The sequence below is a fragment of the Podarcis gaigeae genome (assembly GCF_964106915.1).
Source record: "Podarcis gaigeae genome assembly, chromosome: 13".
Lineage (NCBI taxonomy): Eukaryota > Metazoa > Chordata > Lepidosauria > Squamata > Lacertidae > Podarcis > Podarcis gaigeae.
The window spans coordinates 38,345,864-38,367,504 of record NC_139689.1 but is presented as its reverse complement, the minus strand read 5'-3'; the positions used below and the strand labels follow the sequence as shown (position 1 = coordinate 38,367,504).

Genomic DNA, 21,641 nt, shown 5'->3' with positions numbered 1-21,641 from the left:
GATAGTGAGGTGTTCTGTATTTCTATTTACAATTATAGTAATTATTTCTAAACTTGCATCTAAATACAAAAATCAGCATATGCACTTTTTAAGCAAATAACCATCCGCTTCTGGTGCCATGGCTGCCTTAAGCTCAGTTTGATAGCTGCCAGAAATCTTCCCTGTGGAATTATTTCCAAAGGAGTCCATCCAACTCCATTGCCTTCAGATTGTTAGGAAAGATCCCCTCTCCCAGACTTCTGAGATTGCTCCCCAATTTTAGTTGTTGCTTATGTTAGGTGAGACAGTGCTCCATTTTGTGTGTGTTTGATGTTAGCGTTTTGCTTTCTATATTGTTTCTTTTTTATAATACTTTTTATTAAGTTTTCCATTTTAACAATCCAATCAAATCACATTAAATATTCCAAATTATACAAATACATATCATAAAGTCCAAATATTTTGCCAAATTATATCTTTCTATATTGTTTTGATGTTAAAATTTGCCTTGTGAACCTTATTGAAGGCCAAATGACAGGATATATTTTAGCTTTATTTTTTTTTAATAATTAAAAAAAAATACATTTAACCGTTTTTCCCTAGATCAAAACTCACCGTGTTCCCAGGATCCTACCACCACCTTGGGGCACTTCCATCGTGTATGTAACCAGGATCCCATTGCCCAAATCAGATATATCAACTCAGTAATGTGGCAGGACAAAGCTGCTGGTGAAACAGATTTTGCACCTACAATGGCTAAAGCAACATCTCTATTCCAAGAGATACACGTACCATGAAAATGCTCCTTACACACACTCCTGGAATGCAGCGCCAGCAAGGCACTAAAGGAGGTGTAAATACACCAGAAACCCAGTAGGGGGTGCTCTGCCAGCCATAAAGCCCTAGCCACTGTTTTTATGAACCTTGACCTTGCAGACATCTGCTGGCTGCCAATAAGCTATTGGGTCCAGTTTAAGGTTTTGATCTACAAAGCCCTTCAACTGGCAATCAGGTTACCTGGAGCATCACCTTTCTCATTCACTAAGATCAGCTGAGGAGACTTCTCTTGGTTGTGCCATTTTGGAGAAAAACTTGGTAGTAATCAGACAGAAGGCCTTCTCGGTGCTGGCCCCTCTCCGTAAGCTCAGATAGTCACAGACACTATTGATTTTGGCATATTCTCAGGCCTCTGCTGATATTTAGTCCCAGAGGTTTCGTTATGTCGATCTGCCCTAGCTGGATGCTGTATTTTAATATTTGCAAAGCAGTTTTAATATCTTAAATTATGTCACTTAATTGTACAGTATTAGGTTTTCTTTGTGAATGGTGAACGAACCAACAAACGTGACAGAAAAGTGCCTTTGGAAACCAAGTTTGCCAATATTTCATCTAGTCTGCTTTGGAATCAAATCTTCCAACATTTCTTCTACGGCAAAGGGCATAGTTGTGCATGATAAGCACCATAACACCACATATTATTGACAGAGAGAAGAGAGGCCCTTGATGTAACAAATGCCTTGAGTGTTGTGACACAGAACCAAGCTGGGGGTGTACTAGGGATGGGCAATATAGCGTCCAAAACTGGTTTGAAGTCCATATTGTGATATCGGTTTCATAATCTTTGACCTTGCAAAATTTCACAAATTGTGTGTGTCTGTGTGTGCGCGCTACACAAAAATCACATTGTGAGGAAAACCGTGAAGCCAGCCAACGCCTCTACATCTACATGGCTCCATCCTTACTTCAGACATCGTGATATGTCATTACGGTGGTACCTCAGGTTACATACGCTTCAGGTTACGGACTCCGCTAACCCAGAAATAGTACCTCGGGTTAAGAACTTTGCTTCAGGATGAGAACAGCGGCAGCAGGAGGCCCCATTAGCTAAAGTGGTGCTTCAGGTTAAGAACAGTTTCAGGTTAAGAACGGACCTCCAGAACGAACTAAGTTCTTAACCTGAGGTATCACTGTAAATTGCCATGTTTATCAGGTGATATATATTACAATGTTGAAAACCAGGAATCGCCCAACCCTAGTGTGTACATTTGCATAATCATTCTCCAACTGAGGTTCAAACACCCAGGGAGGGAGGGGAGTCGCGACTCGGCAGAGTCAAAGGGAATGTATGGCATTAATATGGTTTGTTAGAAAAGAATATGTAAGGAAAACAATAAAAATTTACTTGAAAAACAAACAAACACCCATTTTAAAGAGCAGAAAGGGCGGGGGGAGAGAGATGCAAAAACAGACTGTAATACGAAGTGAGGCTTCTCAAACACTGTGCTTTACTAGTTTATTGATGTATTACACTTAAATCACACTCTTCTTTTGGAACAGCTTACACAGGAGTTCCCTGTCACTCTTCCCTTACAGCGCTGATCAACCTGCTAGTGGTATAATCACATGACACCCATGGGGACCGGGTAGCTGGCAAAAAGGGGTTCTGTTAAAGGAAGACAGATTTTCCTAGAGAGAGTTAATCAGCTATTAGGAGGAGCACAACACTTTCGGCTGAGCCTTTGGGCAAGGCGGGGTGGGGTGGGGGGTTGACTGGGTCAGGAAAAATATATTTGCACCCACTCTAGCAATGGCGAAGTGTTGCATGTGCTCCCCAACAACAGTGTATTATTAGGGGAGCTTAATGCCCCAAGCAAGCTATTTGGTCCCTCTAAATCAGTGGTGGCCAAACTTGGCCCTCCAGCTGTTTTTGGACTACAACTCCCATCATCCTTATCTAACAGGACCAGTGGCCAGGGATGATGGGAATTGTAGTCCCAAAACAGCTGGAGGGCCAAAGTTTGGCCACCACTGCTCTAAATCAAGTGTGGCAAACCTGTAGACCTCCTGATATTTCCTGGACTACAAGTCCCATTTACTATGCCAGCTAAGGCTGATGGGAGCTGCGTCAAATCGCATCTGGGAAGCCACAGGGCTAGCCCAGTGTTTCCCAATCTTGGGTGTCCAGCTGTTTTTGGACTACAGTTCCCATCACCACTGGTCTTGCTAGCTAAGGATGATGGGTGTTGTAGTCCCAAAACAGCTGGAGACCCAAGTTTGGGAAACACTGGGCTCGCCGCTCTCGTTCTTGACCATGGCACGGCATCCTGGACCATTTCAGCAATCTGAAGAGCCAACGAGTCCAAGGGAGCCTCTGAGCTTGCGTTCTCACTCATCCAGACTCCGTGGTGCATGGCAAATTGCTTTTAAAAAACGGAAGCCTGGGAGTGCCGTGAAACATGTCACAAGAATATGCTGATCAGAGATGGGAATACAGAGTTTTAAACAAACCCAAAACTAATGGACAGACTGAGCAAAGGCATGAATCCAAGGAACCCCCAACAGAGACTGTGAGCATCAATAGCCAGGACCTGAAAAGTTGTATTTACCGTATTTTTCACTCTGTAAGACGCACTGGACCACAAGACGCACCTAGTTTTTGGAGGAGGAAAACAAGAAAAAATATATTCTGAATCTCAGAAGCCAGAACAGCAAGAGAGATCGCTGCACAGTGAAAGCAGCAATCCCTCTTGCTGTTCTGGCTTCTGGGGTAGCCGCGCAGCCTGCATTTGCTCCATAAGACGCACACACATTTCCCTTTACTTTTTAGGAGGGAAAAAGTCTTATAGAGCAAATAATACGGTATTTGCTTTTTAAGGCGCTAAAGCATATGTTCTTTTCATGACCTCCTCTCAGAGCCAAACTAGACCTGAAGTTAAAAGCCTTTTGCAAAAAAAAAAAATTAAATGCAAGTTAATTACAAAATCCTATCAGCATACTTAGGGGGCTGATAATTAACAGGATCAGAGCAGATGTAGAAAGGAAATTTAACCTTTTCCTCCCATGCAGCAGTCTTGAAGCAAAGCCCTCTTGAACATGGCATGAGTTTGTTGAGGATGAGTGGGTAAAAACATCATCCTCCAAAAGCAGATGAAGTGAGCCCACCACTTGTGAACCTTTAACTTGTGCACCTTCAAGTTTTACACGCGTGGGAAAAATTAAAAAGAGCGCAGGGTTCCAGGAAAAATGACGTTGGGAATCCCAGCCACCACTGAAACCAATGTGTTTTGACTATACGCAACTCTGGCTTTTAGACGCGATCGCCGGAACGTAACTCCTGCATAAACTTCTGGTTTACAGCCCCAATTACAGAAGATTTTTCTCCGGACTGTGACATGGGAGGAATTCGCTCTCCATGCCTGCACTAATCCCGTTAATTATCAGCACCCTCTGCCCCCACCCCTCAAAGCTGATGCAACCTGCATTTTAAAAAACCAGCACGTCAAGTCTGTGGCTTGGCCCTGAGCCCATATTCTGCGCATATGTGGGGTGGGTCCCAGTTCTGCGAAGAAGTACAACTTGAAAGTAGGGATGTTTTTGGAAAAAACTCAGTTTTTCATTTGAGCTCAGGGGAAGTACTGTATGCAGAGAACCGATCCGGAAAAAAGCAACACCGTATTCAAATAAATCTAGGCATTTACAAGGAGATTTGACACTCCTTTTGGATTATTTTATCGAATCCCAGCATCCAGGAAACTATTTCTTTTAAAATTTTTGCAATTTGACACATTTTGCCGTCGTAAATACAACCAGCTTGGACTGAACACAAGAGCTGGACAACTCTTAAGAGTTGCATTTTAGCATACAGGTATGCTCTTGGGATTAAATGAAAGACTAGTTTGAAAAGCCTGCTCAGCTATCTATTTCGCTGCAAATTAGGAAGTCGCCTTACAACAGGGGCAGAGGCTTTTCGTCCATCTGTTCCCATCCTGGGAGATTTATTTTATTTTGTTTGCACGCAGAGCCTATCAACATGAGGCATTCGCTAGTGCACGCTTCGTTTTCTGCGAAGAACCTGCCTCACACAAGGTCAGAAACAATTTTGTCCATCTAGGCCTGGGTGGAGAACCTGCACTCCTCTATATCAGGCATGCAGAAACATCTCTGGGTGTTCCTGAACTACAACTCCCACCATCCACCCCTACAGTGGCCATGCTGGCAAGGGCTTTTGGGAGTTGTGGTTCAGCAACAAATAGAGGGCTTCCCCCATCCCTGGCCTAGCATAACAGTGTTGTCTATTCTGACCGGCAATGGCTCTTCCTGTGTCTCAGGTATCATCCGATCCTTTCAGCTGAAAAACACCAGGGCCTGAACCTATCCTGGAAGAGTCGCCCAGAGCGTCTGGGGGCAAACCAGTCAGATGGGCGGGGGTACAAATAATAAAATTATTGTCATTTTTATTAACTACTGCAGGCAAAGCATGGACTGTACCCACTGAGTTATGGGTCTTCTTCCTAAATTGTACCCTATTGACACATGAAAAAGGCAGATTTCACGCAAACCTGTGCCAACTCCCAGCCTGGGAAATCTTTTTGCACATACTGTATTTTTCCGTGTATAAGTCTATATTCTCCCCCCCCCCAATTTTTTAAAGCTTAAAATTGGGGGTCGTCTTATACATGGAATGTTGCAATTAATTATTTCTTAATTTGGGGCTCAAAAAATTGGGGTGGTCTTATACATGGGGATGTCTTATACACAGAAAAATACGGTAACTCTTTGGCTTGGCTTTCTGAATGTCACGACAAGTAACAGTGGGTTTCTCTGACCCATGCCAACTAAATCAGACTAAAGCAATCAGGTGACTTCAAGTAAAGCATGGATCAGCTGAAAACTACAGACTTTCGCATTCTGATGGGGCTGGGAGCCATGATATTTTATGTAAGCATTCTCAAATCATTATTATGCAGCAAGAGCCACAACATCTCCCCAAAATTCACCCAAACATTACTTTTTCAAAAATCCTGACCAGAGATTCATTAAGTGCTCCACCTGCTGGTCAAAGGGTCAAACTGCACTGCAGCTTATTTCATTCTGATTTTTTCCCCTTTCTGCCAACGCTCTGATGGAGCTTTTGCCCCTGGAACTAACTGAAAGCACACCAGTGCAGGTAGATAAATAGGTACCACTGCGGTGGGAAGGTAAATAGCATTTCTGCGCGCTCTGGTTTCCCTCATGGTGTCCCGTTGCGCCAGAAGCGGTTTAGTCATGCTGGCCACATGACCCGGAAAGCTGTCTGCGGACAGGATAGTCATTTAGAGTCCTGTTAAGAGAAATCTAAAATAGCGGTCTGTTGTGATTGTTGTGGGGTAAGGGGGATTATATTTTCTTACTTAGTATAATCTGGACAGACATTATTTACATACACGTCGTGTTATTCATAAAACTCCATAGCGTTTTGCTGTTTTTTATCTCATTAATCCTCACAGCAACTTTGCAAGGGAGGCCGTTCCAGCCCCCATTTTACAGATGGGAGAATTGAGGCTGAGTTTACACAAGTTTACCCAAAGATCGCCAGTGAGCTCTGCAGCTGAAATTATTGTGATTTCCCACATCCATATCCAACCTTGTTTTGCTTTTTTTCTTAAAAAAATCACATTCTACTATGGGTTGCTATAGGGAAAAAAAAATGGTTTGGCTTGGTAAAGTTGTAGCCCTAGAGTTCTGGGACAGTTCTCTCCTTCCAAGGCTCTTATCAGTATTAATTGGCAAGATATCCCAAGGAACACAAGGGCACCAAACATGGGTTTTCACTGTTCTGTCCTCACAACAACCCTGTGAGGTAGGTTAGGCTGAGAAGACAGAGGGACAGGTGATATGGTCAGCCAGGTAGATTTGAACCCAGGCCCAAAGCCAGGGCTACACCACGCCTTCTCACCAGTGTTGGCGTTTCTGTGTCTAAGCCCTATACGGCTTAGGACCCTTGTACCTACGGGACCGCCTCTCCTGGTATGTCCCACAGAGGAACTTACGGTCTCCAAATAAAAACATCCTGAAGTGCCCAGGCCACAGAGAGGTTAGGCTGGCCTCAAACAGAGCCAGGGCTTTTTCGGCTGCGGCTCCAATCTGGTGGAACGCTCTGTCACAAGGGACTAGGGCCCTGCGGGACTTGACATCTTTCCACAGGGCCTGCAAGGCAGAGCTGTTCCACCAGGCCTTTGGTCAGGTTGGCAATCTTCACAGAACTTTAGCTTAATGGTTGCCATCAATTTGATTTTAATTAATTTTTATAATGAATTGTTTTTAGAATGTTGCACTATTTTATTGTTGTTAGCCGCCCTGAGCCTGGCTTCAGCTGGGGAGGGCGGGATATAAATAAATTTTATTATTATAATCATTAGGGTGGGAGGCTGGCTAGCAATGGAAATGAAACCATCCCTAAAGGAGAGTCATTATATGTGGGAGCTTTCCATTTTCCTCTAATTTTTTATAGCCCTGTACATGATAGGCAGCAAAGAACAGGCTCTTGGGGGCTTTGTACCTTCTTCAGCTTCACAAAGGGTAGGGACTCGCACAGATACACAGTCACTCACACAGAACATCTTTAAATAAGAGGATTGTAAAGAATAAATACTGTACATAGGAGCCCACCTCCTGGAAAAGAGGAGGAAGGCAGATAAATATGTTTCCCTGCTAAAACCATCGGGGAGGGTGCGGTGGGGTGGGGGAAAAAATCGCAGGCCAGCCCAAACAAACCAGATAGATAATGATGCAAATTATCCTCGGGACTCCAGGGATCTGAAGAAACAAAGAGAGACAAGAAATACCAACCGTGAGAGCAAGCAGGGAGGCAGGCAGCCACAAAAGAAGTTTTTCTTACAACTCTGAGAAAGGACTAATTTTTTTTTTTTCATGTGGCCACTCTAGTAAACTAATGCGGCTGGTGCTGTGGGTTAAACCACAGAGCCTAGGACTTGCCGATCAGAAGGTCGGCGGTTCGAATCCCCACGACTGGGTGAGCTCCTGTTGCTGGGTCCCTGCTCCTGCCAACCTAGCAGTACGAAAGCACATCAAAAGTGCAAGTAGATAAATAGGTACCGCTCCGGCGGGAAGGTAAACGGCGTTTCCATGCGCTGCTCTGGTTCGCCAGAAGTGGCTTAGTCATGCTGGCCACATGACCCGGAAGCTGTATGCCAGCTCCCTTGGCCAATAAAGTGAGATGAGCTCCACAACCCCAGAGTCGGCCACGACTGGACCTAATGGTCAGGGGTCCCTTTACCTTTGTCTAAGAGCAAGCTAGGATGTGATGATGGCAAGGGAGAGGCAGGAAGAGGTGGGTGACAAGAAAGCCAGATCGCTTGGTTTCTGAACAAAGGTGAAATAATGAGGAGGAGGAGCTAAGGGCTTTGCATTGTTCATTTCCTCTGTTCCTTATACCACAACCATTTTTTGTAAGCTTTAAAATCATATATAACTATTAAAAGGGTTAAGGGTTCCTGGTTAACATTGCATAGTTATGATGCTGCCTCTTTGCGTTACTGTCGGTCACCTGCTTCAGTCAATTTCTGAAGACACCTCCTCCTCGTCTCTGACCAATCATTAAAGCCAATCATCTTCTGCATGTTATCGAGAAGTGAGGTGATAGGGAACCAGGCAGAGGGCCTTCTCGGTGGTGGCGCCCACCCTGTGGAACGCCCTCCCATCAGATGTCAAGGAAATAAACAGCTATCTGACTTTTAGAAGACATCTGAAGGCAGCCCTGTTTAGGGAAGCTTTTAATTTTGACGTTTTTTATATTCTGTTGGGAGCTGCCCAGAGTGGCTGGGTATAAATAATAAATTATTAATATTAATATTATTATATTATCATGCTTTATTGCATTTATGCACTTTTTACTGATGTTGTCAGTACTTTGCATTGATCGTTTTATTGTACAGTTGTACCTCTGGTTGTGAACGGGATCCGTTCCGGAGGCCCGTTCGCAACATGAGCAGAACGCAACACGTGTCTGCGATTCTGCAGGTTGCGATTTGCCGCTTCTGCGCATGACGTCACTTTGCATGTCTGCTCATGCACGAGTGGCGAAACCTGGAAGTAACCCTTTCCAGTACTTCCGGGTCACCATGGGACACAACTTGAAAACACTCAACCTGAAGCAAACGTAACATGAGGTATGATTGTATTGCTTTTGGTAATTTGGGTTTGTTTGCTTTTTTTAAGTTGCCATTTACTCCTTAGATATATTTAAAATAAATGGCCCTAAATAAATTAATACTGAGGCTTCTGCACCCGGATTTCTCCTCTCTTCTGTGCCTGCATTTTCCCCTTGCCATCACCCAACTGTGTCAATTGCAAGATGCTCTCTGGGAAGTATCAAATATTGATCTCTCTCTCCCTCTCTCTATAGGGACACACAGATTAATAGAAACCAGAGGCAAAGCATGTATTCCTTACCCCAGTTCTAGATTTGCACATGTTGATGAGATACCAGGAAGATTTCAACATTGGGATTTCAGATTTGATGCCAGCAATGGGGATAAATCAGGTTCCAAAAAGAAACCCCAACTTCTCTCCCAAACCTAATGGCTGGACTTGTGTGACTCAGCTGACACTGTCAGCCACCTGGCTTCAAGCTACCGTATTTTTCGCTCTATAAGACGCACACTTTCCCCTCCAAAAATTAAGGGGAAATGTATGTGTGTCTTATGGAGTGAATGCAGGCTCCTTGGCTTCAGCGATAGCAATGCGAAGCCTCCGAAGCGCAGAGGGAGCGTTCCCGCTGCGCTCCAGAGGCTTCGGGTTGCCTTCACTGAAGCCTGGAGAGCGAGAGGGGTCAGTGTGCACAGTGCCCCTTCAGCTAAGCGGGAGGAGAAATGGAAGGGGCTCCGTTTCTCCTGCCGCTTTGCTGAAGGGGCACTGCGCAGAGAGGGGGAGATTTCCCCCCCCCTTGTTCTCCCCCTCTAAAACAAGGTGTGTCCTATGGTCGGGTGCGTCCTATAGAGCGAAAAATACGGTACACCTGCTGCCATCTCACCTTCCAGGCGTGGCAGCCCCGCCCTCTTCTGCCCCTGGCCACCCAAACTAACCCCCCGGAGAACCACTTGGAAAGCCCCATTTCCCGGCCCGCTCTTACGAGTAGCTGTTATGCTGCTGCCGGCGCCGCGCCGTCCGCATCTTCTCAAAGCGCGCCTCCATTTCTTCGAGTACTTTGGGCGTGTAGCGCACAACCAGCTTCACGGTACCCTGGGCTGCTTTCAGGAGCTCCACCGCCCGCTCGTGTTGCTCGCCCTCCACGCTCTGCAGGAAACAAGGAAGAAAAGCAACGCCACAAGAGCTGTAAGTGCATTTCCTGATTCAAGTCTCCACCTTTCGCCTCCCATCGTCACTGCTGAGGTCCGTGAGAAGCAGCCTTCCCTGCCTCAAATGACGTATTTACGCAAGCGGGACTAGCAGGAAAACGCTGCAGTGTGAAGCCAGCCCTGTTTTCCCTCTCCTTAAATGACTCAGGACCGCAGCACCTCAAGGACCGCCTCTTTCCATATGAACCTACCCGGACCCTGAGATCATCTTCCAAGGGCCTCCATCGTGTGCCTCCTCCTTGAGAGGTCCAGAGGGTGGCAACACGAGAACGGGGCCTCCTCTGCAGTGGCTCCCCGTCTGTGGAATGCTCTCCCCAGGGAAGTTCGCCTGGCACCTTCATTATACACCTTCAGGCACCAGGCGAAAACATACCTCTTTAACCAGGCCTTTGGCTGATTGACATCCAATGCCATTTTAAAATGTGTTGGGGAGAGGGGATTATTGGTTTGTTTCTGATCTTTTTATTATAGTGGTACCTCGGTTTTCAAACATAATCCATTCCGGAAGACCGTTCAACTTCCAAGGCATGTTCAAAAACTGAAGCACTTACTTCTGGGTTTACGGAGTTCAAAAACCGAAATGTTAATCAACGGAGATGTTCGAAAACCGAGGTACCACTATATTTCTATATTTTATTTTATTGCGATTTTATGTTGTGAACCACCCTGAGATCTATCTATAAATAATAAGGAAAAAAATAACTATCAGCTGGAGTAAACCTTCAGATGAACAGCACACATTTTTTTTGGAAACCATGTAATTTTATGTATTAAAGGTAAAGGGACCCCTGACCATTAGATCCAGTTGTGGCCGACTTTGGGGTTGCAGTGCTCATCTCACTTTACTGGCCAAGGGAGCCAGCGTACAGTTTCCAGGTCATGTGGCCAGCATGACTAAGCCGCTTCTGGCGAACCAGAGCAGCGCACAGAAATGCCGTTTACCTTCCTGCGGGAGCGGTACCTATTTATCTACTTGCACTTTGACGTGCTTTCGAACTGCTAGGTTGGCAGGAGCTGGGACCGAGCAACGGGAGCTCACCCCGTCGCAGGGATTCGAACCGCTGACCTTCTGATCGGCAAGTCCTAGGCTCTGTGATTTAACCCACAGTGCCACCCGCCTCCCAATTTTATGTATTATGTCTATATAAAATCAACAACATGTGTGCAACCACAAATAAAATCAGCCAATCAGCATTCTGCAACTGACTGAGCACGTTCTGTACCTCCAGAGTTGTTTTGGATCTCCACCCACCCCATCTATTTCCGCTTCCAGCAAACCCTTATCCCGCTTCCATACACCCAAAAAGAAACCTTTCGTATCGCCTGCCCCCCAATATACACACCACGCCATTGACCGACAGCAACTGATCTCCTCGCTTGAGGCCGCCATGGCGGTCAGCCACGCCCCCTGGGATGATGCGGGAGATGTAGATGGGCGAGTTCTGCTCCTTGCCTCCCATGATGTTGAAGCCCAGGCCTTCGTCTGTCTTGGGCAGTTCCACAACCCGTGGGTGCGCGTGGCCTTCGCTCGCTGCGAAAGCAGCCACCGTCGCCTGGATATGGGGAGGAAGCAGAGAGGATTCTGCACTAGTATTTAGGACTGTTTCGAAGACTTCTTTAAAAGTCAGTGGCAACACCCTTCCCCTCGTGCCCCAATTCCCTCGGGTTTTCGTTTCCGACTCATCCCTCATCATCTCTCTTTGAAGGTGACCCGGAAACTACAACTAATCCAGAATGTGGCAGCTGGACTGGTGACTGGGAGCGGCCGCCGGGACCACATAACACCGGTCCTGAGAGATCTGCATTGGCTCCCAGTACGTTTCCGAGCACAATTCAAGGTGTTGGTGCTGACCTTTAAAGCCCTAAACGGCCTCGGCCCAGTATACCTGAAGGAGCATCTCCACCCCCATCGTTCAGCCCAGACACAGGTCCAGCTCCGAGGGCCTTCTGGCGGTTCCCTCATTGCGAGAAGTGAGGTTACAGGGAACCAGACAGAGGGCCTTCTCGGTAGTGGCGCCCGCCCTGTGGAACGCCCTCCCATCAGATGTCAAGGAGATAAGCAGCTATCTTATCTTTAAAAGACATCTGAAGGCAGCCCTGTTTAGGGAAGTTTTTAATATTTAATGCTGTATTGTTTTTAACACTCAATTGGGAGCCGCCCAGAGTGGCTGAGGAAACTCAGCCAAATGGGCGGGATATAAATAAATTATTATTATTATATCATATCATCATTTATATGCTGGCTATCTAACTGGGTTCCCCCAGCCACTGTCAAATTACTCAAATTAACCCATGTGCATATTTCTACCCAGGGTTCTGCATACAAATTCATGCTAAGAATTTGTAAATAAATTCAGTGCCAAGATAAACTGAATTTTACAACCCCATATAAGTTATGCAGATTGCTCAGCTACCATGTCATCACTTATATTGTAAGACCTATTCTTTCTTTTCTTTTTTAAGTTACTGGGGCAGGCGCTGCACAGGGCCCTAAAGCCTCACTTCCAATAACTGGAAAACGTATTTGTCCCCAAACTTTCAAGCATATATTTGGGGCTATAAGGACTAGAAACGAAATGAAAGAAATGAAAGCAGAGAATCTCAGAAATTAGATTTTGAAACTACAGTAACATTCTGTGTTCCCCCTCCAACCCCATCACTTCCTCCTCCTCCCTCCTCCTCCTCTTTTCCTTTCGTGCCATGCCTTTTAGATTGCAATATTGCACACATAAGGACAACCTACTTTCCTGTTGCTTTTACTCATCTTATGCAAGCCGCTTTAGAACACTATCAAGCAGAAGAGCACAGGGAGACCACTTTATAAACAGCCCATTTCAGCAATTTTCACATCATATATGAAATACAGATATTAGTTCTAAGGAAGCTCCATTCAGTTGACCACCCTGTTTCCAGCACAGGGCACCCAGGTGCCTCAGGGAAGCCAAAAGCAAGGCAAAACAGTCCTCTCTTGCTGTTGTTCCCAGGAAACTGGTACCCTGAGAGTTATACTGCCTCCAAACCCAAAGGGTGAATATAGCCATTATGACTAATAGCCACTGAAAGTCTCTTTGCTTCCCGGGTTGGTCTAATCCCCTTCTAAAGCTATTTAATCAGGGCCGGACTAAGCTGTTTTTGCTGCTTGATGGCATCTTGCCCTCATCCCAGCCCCATGTCAAGGTGCTTGCAGCCAAAGGCCGGTCAAGTTATTTTGACACCTGACGCACAAAAATCCCACTGGTACCTCTCCCCGGGTGTACAACCATTGCATAGTAAATAATAGTTTAAAAAAGCCCAGCAAACTAAATATCAGGTTGCTGTAATTCCGTGACATTGAAAATGAGCTGTCTGAGGCATCTGCCTCACTCTGTCTAATGAAAGGGCTGGCCCACAGCCTTTTAAGCAGTGTTAGAAACTCAGCTATATAAGTTAGGCACCAAGTGGCTCCTTAAATGTTTAGTTGATTTTGGGGCCAGACAGCTCGGAAGCAGTATTTTTCAATACGACTTTGTGGTTGGTTCCTGAAATTCATTCTGATTGTACAGTTAAAATATAACAGATTTAATTCTACAGGATGTGCTGCTAGTGTGTGAAAACAGCCAAGATCCAAGGTTCACCAGGCAGGCATCTCCAGATGGTGGAGACGTCAAGCACCATCCTGGCACCTGGGAAAGTCAGATGCAAAATGCGCCTGGCTAATTTCGAACCTTGCTTTAAAGCTATCTAGCACCATTACAGCAAATTCAGTAAGCTGAACGAAATATGAATTCAAGGAACTAGCAACTTCAGACCAAGCGTTGCACAAGAATTCTAAGGAACAGAATGATAAAAAAATATACAGTGCAGTTTTGAAACCTGCAGTTGAAACCAATGCCGTTTTGCAACCACTGGTTAAAGTCAGTGCAGCTTTGAAAGGTTCAGCCAGCCACCTCTGTTCAAATTGCCATCTGGCTGGATCGAAACATAGACCAAAATCGTATCGCTTGATCATGCAAAATTTGGTTCAATTGTGTTAAGAGGAATCCCAACAAGCAGGCAAACAACTTCCCAAAACACATAGCAGGTGGAGGAGGGGAACCTACACAACTGAAAACAAAGCAACGGGTTTCTTCTCATACCTTAGCCGTGGCATGCGCCCGAATTTCAGCACTCCCCGTGATATCCAGTGTGTCGTACAACTGCTCATAGACCTGTTCAGAAAAGAGACAATAAAAGGAGGGGGGTCAGGGAGATTTGTCCGCCGAGTCCAGAGTTCACACCATTTGGAACACAGATGCTAAGGAGGATACTTGAAAAAAGCATCTGCTGTGAAATGGGAATATGGGATGGACAGAACAGGAGATAAGAGGGCATGGAAGCAAGACGGGGGCGGGGGGAGCAGGTAGAACATCTCCTTTCATGGTGCTATGTTTCTATGATTCAATCCTCGCTACCTACGAGTAGACATGAGAAATACTCCAGTCTGAATCCCTGGCGAGCTGCTGTCTGCCAGTGTAAACAATAATGCTCTTAATGGGACCTATGGTCTGAATAAATATATAAGGCTGCTTCCCTTCTTCCTAATACAGTGGTACCTCGGGTTACAGATGCTTCAGGTTACAGACACTTCAGGTTACAGACTCCGCTAACCCAGAAATAGTACCTCGGGTTAAGAACTTTGCTTCAGGATGAGAACAGAAATTGTGCGGCAGCAGCGGGAGGCCCCATAAGCTAAAGTGGTACCTCAGGTTAAGAACAGTTTCAGGTTAAGAACGGACCTCCGGAATGAGTTAAGTTCTTAACCCGAGGTACCACTGTCTTGACTTTGAGGGGATACAGAAGGGATTAGGAGTGTTTAAAGGAGAGTCCAGACAGAGGCCATTTCAGACATTTTCCTGTGTGAGGCAGCAAGTGGTGTCACCCCGCTGCTATGAAAGGCACACAGTGCATCAAGGCCCATCAAGTTATTTCGCCACCTGAGGCAGAAAAATCCCACAAGCACCTCTCCCCTTTGCCTAACATTAAAAGCGCAAATAATAATACAGCTAAGTAATTAATGATTTGAAGCTCTTTTTAGGAAACCTGAAATCAGCTCTCTGAGGCGAGCACCTAACAGTAGGGCCACCTTGGTTCAGAGGCGGAGTTAACTGGTTTGCCCGCCCTGAGTGGGCGCTGCAAGAAATCATAAAAAACATGGAGTTGGAAGGGAACCTGAGGACCATCTAGTCCAACCCCCAGAAATGCAGCTGTCCCATCCAGGTGTTATGATCACAGTGCTCTAACCAACTGAGCTATCCAGGCACCAGCATGATGCAGAGTGGAAGGCAAGAGGCTAGATGCACCAAATTTTGGCGTTGTGCTGAAATTTGAAAGCCCCAAGTCTGCCACTGCCTGATTGCAAACATAGGAAATAGGTCGGGGTGACAGGGGAGTGACAAGAAGCCAGATGCGTGTGACACAGGTGCAACTCGCAGTGACAGGTGGGGGAAGTGGGTGACGAACTTGGTATAGAGGAAGAAGGCCAGGCAAGGAGCGCGGGAAAGGAGAGGAGGCGAGGAGAGACGAAAGTATAAATGAAGGAAAGGAGAAGCGTCTGTCAAGGAAGGAACTAGGAAGAGTGGCTCGCTCACCTCCCTGATGGCCGAGCAGAATTTGCTCTGCAACACCCTCTGGAGGGCTTGGAGTTTCTGAGGCGGCACCTCCCCGCTGCGCTGCAGCCGCTCCAGCAGTTCAACCGCCCTCGCCACATCTGAGGAGAGGGAGAAGAGACGGCGGGGTTGTCAGCGGAGCGGGAGGAAGCCCCGGGCCGCCTCGGGCGACGCGCCTCAGCCGCCCCGGCGAACATCGCCTCGCGCTTCCCTTGCGCTCTCGCCGCGCGTAAAGGAGAGCGCGCGAAAGCGAAGATCCGGCCGAGCTGCGAGGAAGCAGCTCCGATCTCCTCCTCAGCAGCCATGCCGAGCAAGGGAGGGAGGGAGGGAGAAAGGAAGGAGCCACCCGCCACCTCCATCTTTCCGCGGGATCTCGCCTTCCCGCGCGCGCCCCGGCGATGCTCTCTTCCCTCCCCGCCATCCCCCTGGGACGCAGCGAGGGCGCACGGCTCTTGCTCGCTTTGGTGCGTCGAAGCTGGCGGATCCATCCGCCCCGATCCTCCTCCTCCTCCTCCATGTACGCGGGAATCTCCCCCTTCCAGCCACCCGCCGATCTCTCCCACTCCAGGCCAGGAGATGCCCACCCCTCTCCAAGACCATGTCTCCCCTCCTTCTCCACCGCCGGTGCAGCTTACCCCTCTCCAGCCCCAGAGGCTCGGCCAGGGCTGCCATCTTCGCTCTTGCGAAGCCCCACCGCCGCCTCTCGCACGTCAACGCGCGGAGAGCGGCGAGGGGAGGGAAGAGGGCTTTGCAACCTGATACGCCGCAGCCCTGCCCGCTGGGCTGCTGGTGCGCGTGTCTGCCGCGGCACGTGCGGAGGGCGCCCGGCCCCCTCCCGTGCACCGCTTAGGCCTGGCGGCCAGGAGATGTGCCCGGGCTGCGCCGCACAAACGCCCGAGCGAAGCAGCCCGAGGAGCCATCATCCTGCGCGCGCCTCTCCACGGATTCCCCCCCCCTCCTTTTCCACCTACGTACCGCGTCCGACCCGCAGCCGGTGGGGCACCATGGTGGACTGGCCCGGCGAGATCCTTGGTCGTTGCAGCAGCAGCGCGAGGCGACGAGGGAGATCCGCTCACCGCTGCATCCCCTTCCACGCGTGCTCCCACCCGTGCAGGATGCGCAGCGACTTCCTTTTCTCCACCCCCACCCCGCGAGAGTGCCTTACGAGGATGTTAGCATCGCTATTAAAGCGCATCGCAGGTGAATCAGCGCTTTGAACTTGCCACTTCTAGGCGCCTTTGAAGAATCGGACGCAACCCAACCTCCTCGCAGAAGTCCCGTGCCTTACGCACACGTTTATTACAGGTTTGGAAAGCGTTGAACAGGAAAATATCTTTGTTAATGTTTCAGGCCTCTTTCCTGAAGCTCGCACCCAGAGCGAAGTGGAAAGCAGCGGTCTTGTCAGCAGGTGACTCTCATTGTGTCGTCTTCCCCCCTTTTAATTTATCCAGCTGGTCTCAAGTATTTTTTATAGTGGGCGATTGTGTAATGAAAAGCTAAGGGCGAACACCTGACAAACATGTTACATTTGCACAAACTATCTGGAGCATAAAAATTATACACGCTGGATTTCAATAGGATATATGGGAAGGTAGACTGCATCCAAAGTGGGCTGCATTGCAGTTCAGGATGCAAGAGCCAGGGAGAGGAGGTAAGATGGGGGCTAAGAGCCTACCTGTTTCTCTTCCCCACTGACTCATGCAGATCCCACGGGTTGAACCGCTATCACCATATATTGCACAAGATGGATGTGAAGATCAAATGGAGGAAGCAATCACGTTTACCAAAATTAGCTCCCTGGATAATTTTTATTTAACAAAATTTTCTGCTCGACTGTAAGAAAACCACTTACCCACAGTGCCTCCATCTTGCCAGGGTTCAAGTTCAGCTTATTTTCACTCATTCATCCCATCAGTGCATCCAGGTACTGACTGGTCCAGGGCCTGCAAGGCCTCCTGATATAGATGTTATGGAGAAACAGGGCTGAGTGGAAGAGATTGTGAAGAGCGCTAAAAGGACCTCTCCAAACTGAGGGAATGGGCAGTAACATGGCAAATGCAATTCAATGTGCCATAATACAATTCATGTCACATAAACATTCATGGGGTGACTGACCAGGAACGAGACCTTGGATAGCTTGATGAAGATGTTGATCCATTGGGTGGCAGCTGTGAATAAGCTACTTCCACATCAGGAATCATTAGGACAGGAATTGAAAAACAAAACTGCTGATATTAAAGAAAGCTATGGTGTGGCATTTGGAATACAGTGTACAGTTCTGGTCATCTCAAAATATTGTAGAGCTGGAGGCGGTTCAGAAAAGGGCAGCCAAAATGATCAGGGGTGGAGCAGTTCTCTTATGAGGGAAAGTTGCAGTGTTTGGAGAGGTAAGAGGTCACATTATTGAGATTTACAAATTCATGCATGGCATGGAGGAAGTGTATAGTTTAGTTTTTCTTCCTCTCTGCAATGGCCATCCAATGCAGCTGAATGTTCAAAGATTATGGGCAGACAAAAGAAAGTACTGGTACTTCTCCACACAGTACAGTAGAACTATGGAACTCATGGTTGCAGGTGGCAGTGATGGCCAACTTGGAAGAGCGTTAAATAAACTTAGGTTGGCTATGCTCTGCCTCCAGAAGCAGTATCCTTGAATTATCACTTGCTGGAAATAATACTAATATCCCACATTTCTGGCTGTGTTTCCCCAGGCACTGCAGGTGGCTTCCAGAAGCTTGTGCTTGGGTCCTGCTTGTAGGTTTCCCATAGGCATCTGGGTGGCCACTGAGAACTGACCCAACATCCTTGCAGAGAAATTGCCACCACTAGTCCAAACCTTCAGAGGTAGACTCCATCAAGGGTGTGCCCTTCCAAATCTTCAAATGTTGGACCAATGACAATTTGAGACGGCCCCATGGTTGTCATGGGACCATGACTGGCCCAGCAGCAGAATCCACATGGATACTGAAGTCATCCAGGACTATTGTCCTACGATCCTCTTAACACCATGTCGGAGACATGCCAGCTTGGTTAGGGATGCCACTAGGCAACCGGGTAGTCAGTAAACCCCCAATTTGTCCTTTGAGCCTACCACCAGATGCAGACCTCTAAGATCACCCCAACATCAAGAGGTATTCTGGTAAAGGAGATGGTGCTTCTATGATAGCCAACACACAAACACGACCCAGTCCAGATTGGTGTTGTATTGAGTACCCATATGGGCACAGCTGAGTTAGGTCAGTGGCACCCAGTGCACCCCCTTCATCCACAATTAAGCCATGGATGCGCATGGTCCTATTGTGGCATTCATTTATAACACCACCGAACCAGAGGAGCCAGTAACCTATGAAGGAGTAGGAAGGCTGCAACAGGGGGCCATCTCTGTCCCAGATGGTGGTCAGCCCTTCCATTCCAACTATAACTTCCCTGGCCCACCACCACTGAAACTGGGGCATCTTCTCAACTCCCTGCTATCTGCCGACCCAGATACAACTTAGTGCCATCATTAAGTGTCACCTACAAAGCTGGGAGATTAGGCCACAGGCCAAGTAGAAAGTGCATGCCATACTCCTCTTTGCCTCACTCAAGGGGAACCTGCCAAACAAAAATTCCCCTTCCTCCAGGCTATTGCCAGGTCATGGGCCTGTCTCCTGCAATGCTTGACCTACAATTCCCTATCTTGATTGACGGGTGCGTGCCCCTTTACCTCCCCAAAGGCAGCAACCCCACCACAGTCAACTCTGCCAGATGTGTCAAGTCTGCTGCGACAGTAAGGCAGGCTCTGGACCACCCCCATGCCTTAGCTGACAGGCAGTCAGTCAACATTCAAAGAGTATCACTGCAATCAGCACATACTTTAAGCTGCAGGCAGGTATCTAAACAGGACTAACCGATGCAAGGCAAACTCTCTCTTGGTAGCTGGGTGAGTACATCAGGTAGGGGCCATGGAAGTGGCAAACAGCCCCTCCCTGCATCATCCCCCTGCAGATCTCCTCTCATGAGATACAATTTTCTTAAAATGGAAAATGATATATATATATTAGTCCGCCAGTGGGATTTTCATATGGGATAAAAATGTTCTCTAGCAAAGCACTCAATTTTTCTCCAACAAATGAGCCTGCCATGGTGGCAGGCTTCCCACACAAGAGAAAAATAGCATGGTAAACAGCTCAGACACAGACCAGCAGATGGGGCTTCTAAGCAAGAGTTCCACAGCCCATGCTCATAGCCTACATTTCTCCCACACACTCTGCTACTGTTCCAGGCATCCTTACGCAATTCTCTACTCCAGTACCAGTTTGGGCTAGCAGCTGTATGCAGCTTGCCTCCTTGCCAAATTCTGCTTGTAGGAGCCTGCCGTCCTATTAAATTAAGCTGCAGTAGAGATGCAGTACGTGAAGGACGATGAGCCATGCAAATGTCTACTTCCCTAAACGAATGATATTAAGACCCTGCAAGAAAAGTAGGACCCTGCTGAAGAATCATAAAAGGTATTTCTTAATACCTCCATCTCAGCCTAACCATTCCTATTAGCAGATATATTTTGTATCCAGGGGAGGTGGTAGCAAGGGCACAAAAAACCTTTGATTCTGCTCGTCTAGTGTAATCTACTCATCACCAAAGCTTTCAGCTGCCACCTCTAGGCCTTACTGCCAAGCCACGACTCCAGCTTCTGAGCTGCCAGTGCTAGCAGGGTTATGTGTACACTAGGGTTTCCTAGGAATCTCTGCTTTCATATGACTAAAACAGGATTCTGGGCCTTCCCAACACAGCTTCAAAGACATACAGTGGTACCTCGGGTTAAGTACTTAATTCATTCCGGAGGTCCGTTCTTAACCTGAAACTGTTCTTAACCTGAAGCACCACTTTAGCTAATGGGGCCTCCTGCTGCCGCCGTGCCGCCAGAGCACGATTTCTGTTCTTATCCTGAAGCAAAATCCTTAACCTGAAGCACTATTTCTGGGTTAGCAGAGTGTGTAACCTGAAGCGTATGTAACCTGAAGCATATGTAACCCAAGGTACCACTGTACTTGAAAGTGCATGGAGAAGTACAGTGGTACCTTGGGTTAAGAACTTAATTCATTCTGGAGGTCCATTCTTAACCTGAAGCTGTTCTTAACCCGAGGCACCACTTTAGTTAATGGGGCCTCCTGCTGCTGGCCCACCGCCACCCGATTTCTGTTCTCATCCTGAAGCAAAGTTCTTAACCCGAGGTACTATTTCTGGGTTAGTGGAGTCTGTAACTTGAAGCGTCTGTAACCCGAGGTACCACTGTACTGGCAAAGATCTTGAAAGACAAGAAGGCTGGCTAAGACATGCCCAGTGAGTTGCAGGTATAAATCTCGTCCTTGCCTATCACTTAGAATAAGTTATTAAAAATAATTTTAAAATGCATACTTCTGAACATACAAATTGTGACAGTCAACTTTTCTTAGTGTAAAATCTGGATTACTTGGACAAAGAACTAGTTTCTTTCAGTAGAAAATATACAGCCTTGACAACACTGGACCTAGACTTTCTTCCTATTGCTGGGCTCCAAATTAAATACTCCCAATCCTTGGCTTTTATCCACAACAAAACCTAAACTTCGTAAAGTACCTTCCTCACAGATGCCATCATTAGGCAGAGTCTAAATAAACTTGAGCTTAATTTCAGTGCAGGGATGAACCCTGCTTGCCTTTTGAAATACTTCCTCCTAACCTATTTTTAGCATTTGGTCACGAACTTCCTATTATACCACTCCTATAACTGAATTCACAGAATGAAGTTCTCACTGCCTTTCGGTTCATTTCCAACTTCTGCTGCTTCCCCCCTACTTTTCACTGCAAGCGAAAGGCTGAATCATTACTCCATTACCAGTAAAGGTTCCAGCAACAGTAATGCGTTTGACATATAACCAAGA

At 47.1% G+C, this 21,641-nt stretch overlaps 1 protein-coding gene and 1 long non-coding RNA gene across 4 annotated transcripts in view; one reads left to right on the top strand and one right to left on the bottom strand.

Moving 5' to 3' along the window:
• Positions 1-21,641, top strand: part of LOC310830275 — a 274,706-nt gene that overhangs the window by 108,679 nt on the left and 144,386 nt on the right. The window lies entirely within an intron of this gene.
• Positions 2,242-17,352, bottom strand: LIN7B (lin-7 homolog B, crumbs cell polarity complex component). Of its 3 annotated transcripts, XR_014557500.1 has the most exons (7): positions 16,375-16,603; positions 15,722-15,840; positions 14,231-14,302; positions 11,459-11,668; positions 9,890-10,053; positions 2,813-7,554; positions 2,242-2,667 (listed from the first exon to the last, which is right to left on the bottom strand). XR_014557500.1 is itself a non-coding variant. In XM_083709953.1 (6 exons), the coding sequence occupies exons 1-6, from the start codon at positions 16,743-16,745 to the stop codon at positions 7,533-7,535; spliced, it is 618 nt and encodes a 205-aa protein (XP_083566079.1). In that variant the 5' UTR covers positions 16,746-17,352; the 3' UTR covers positions 2,242-7,532. The 3 variants fall into 3 exon arrangements, 2 of the variants coding, with proteins under 2 accessions (XP_083566079.1, XP_083566078.1); XM_083709953.1 differs by lacking the exon at positions 16,375-16,603 and adding an exon at positions 16,715-17,352 and having other exon boundaries at positions 2,242-7,554; XM_083709952.1 differs by having other exon boundaries at positions 2,242-7,554.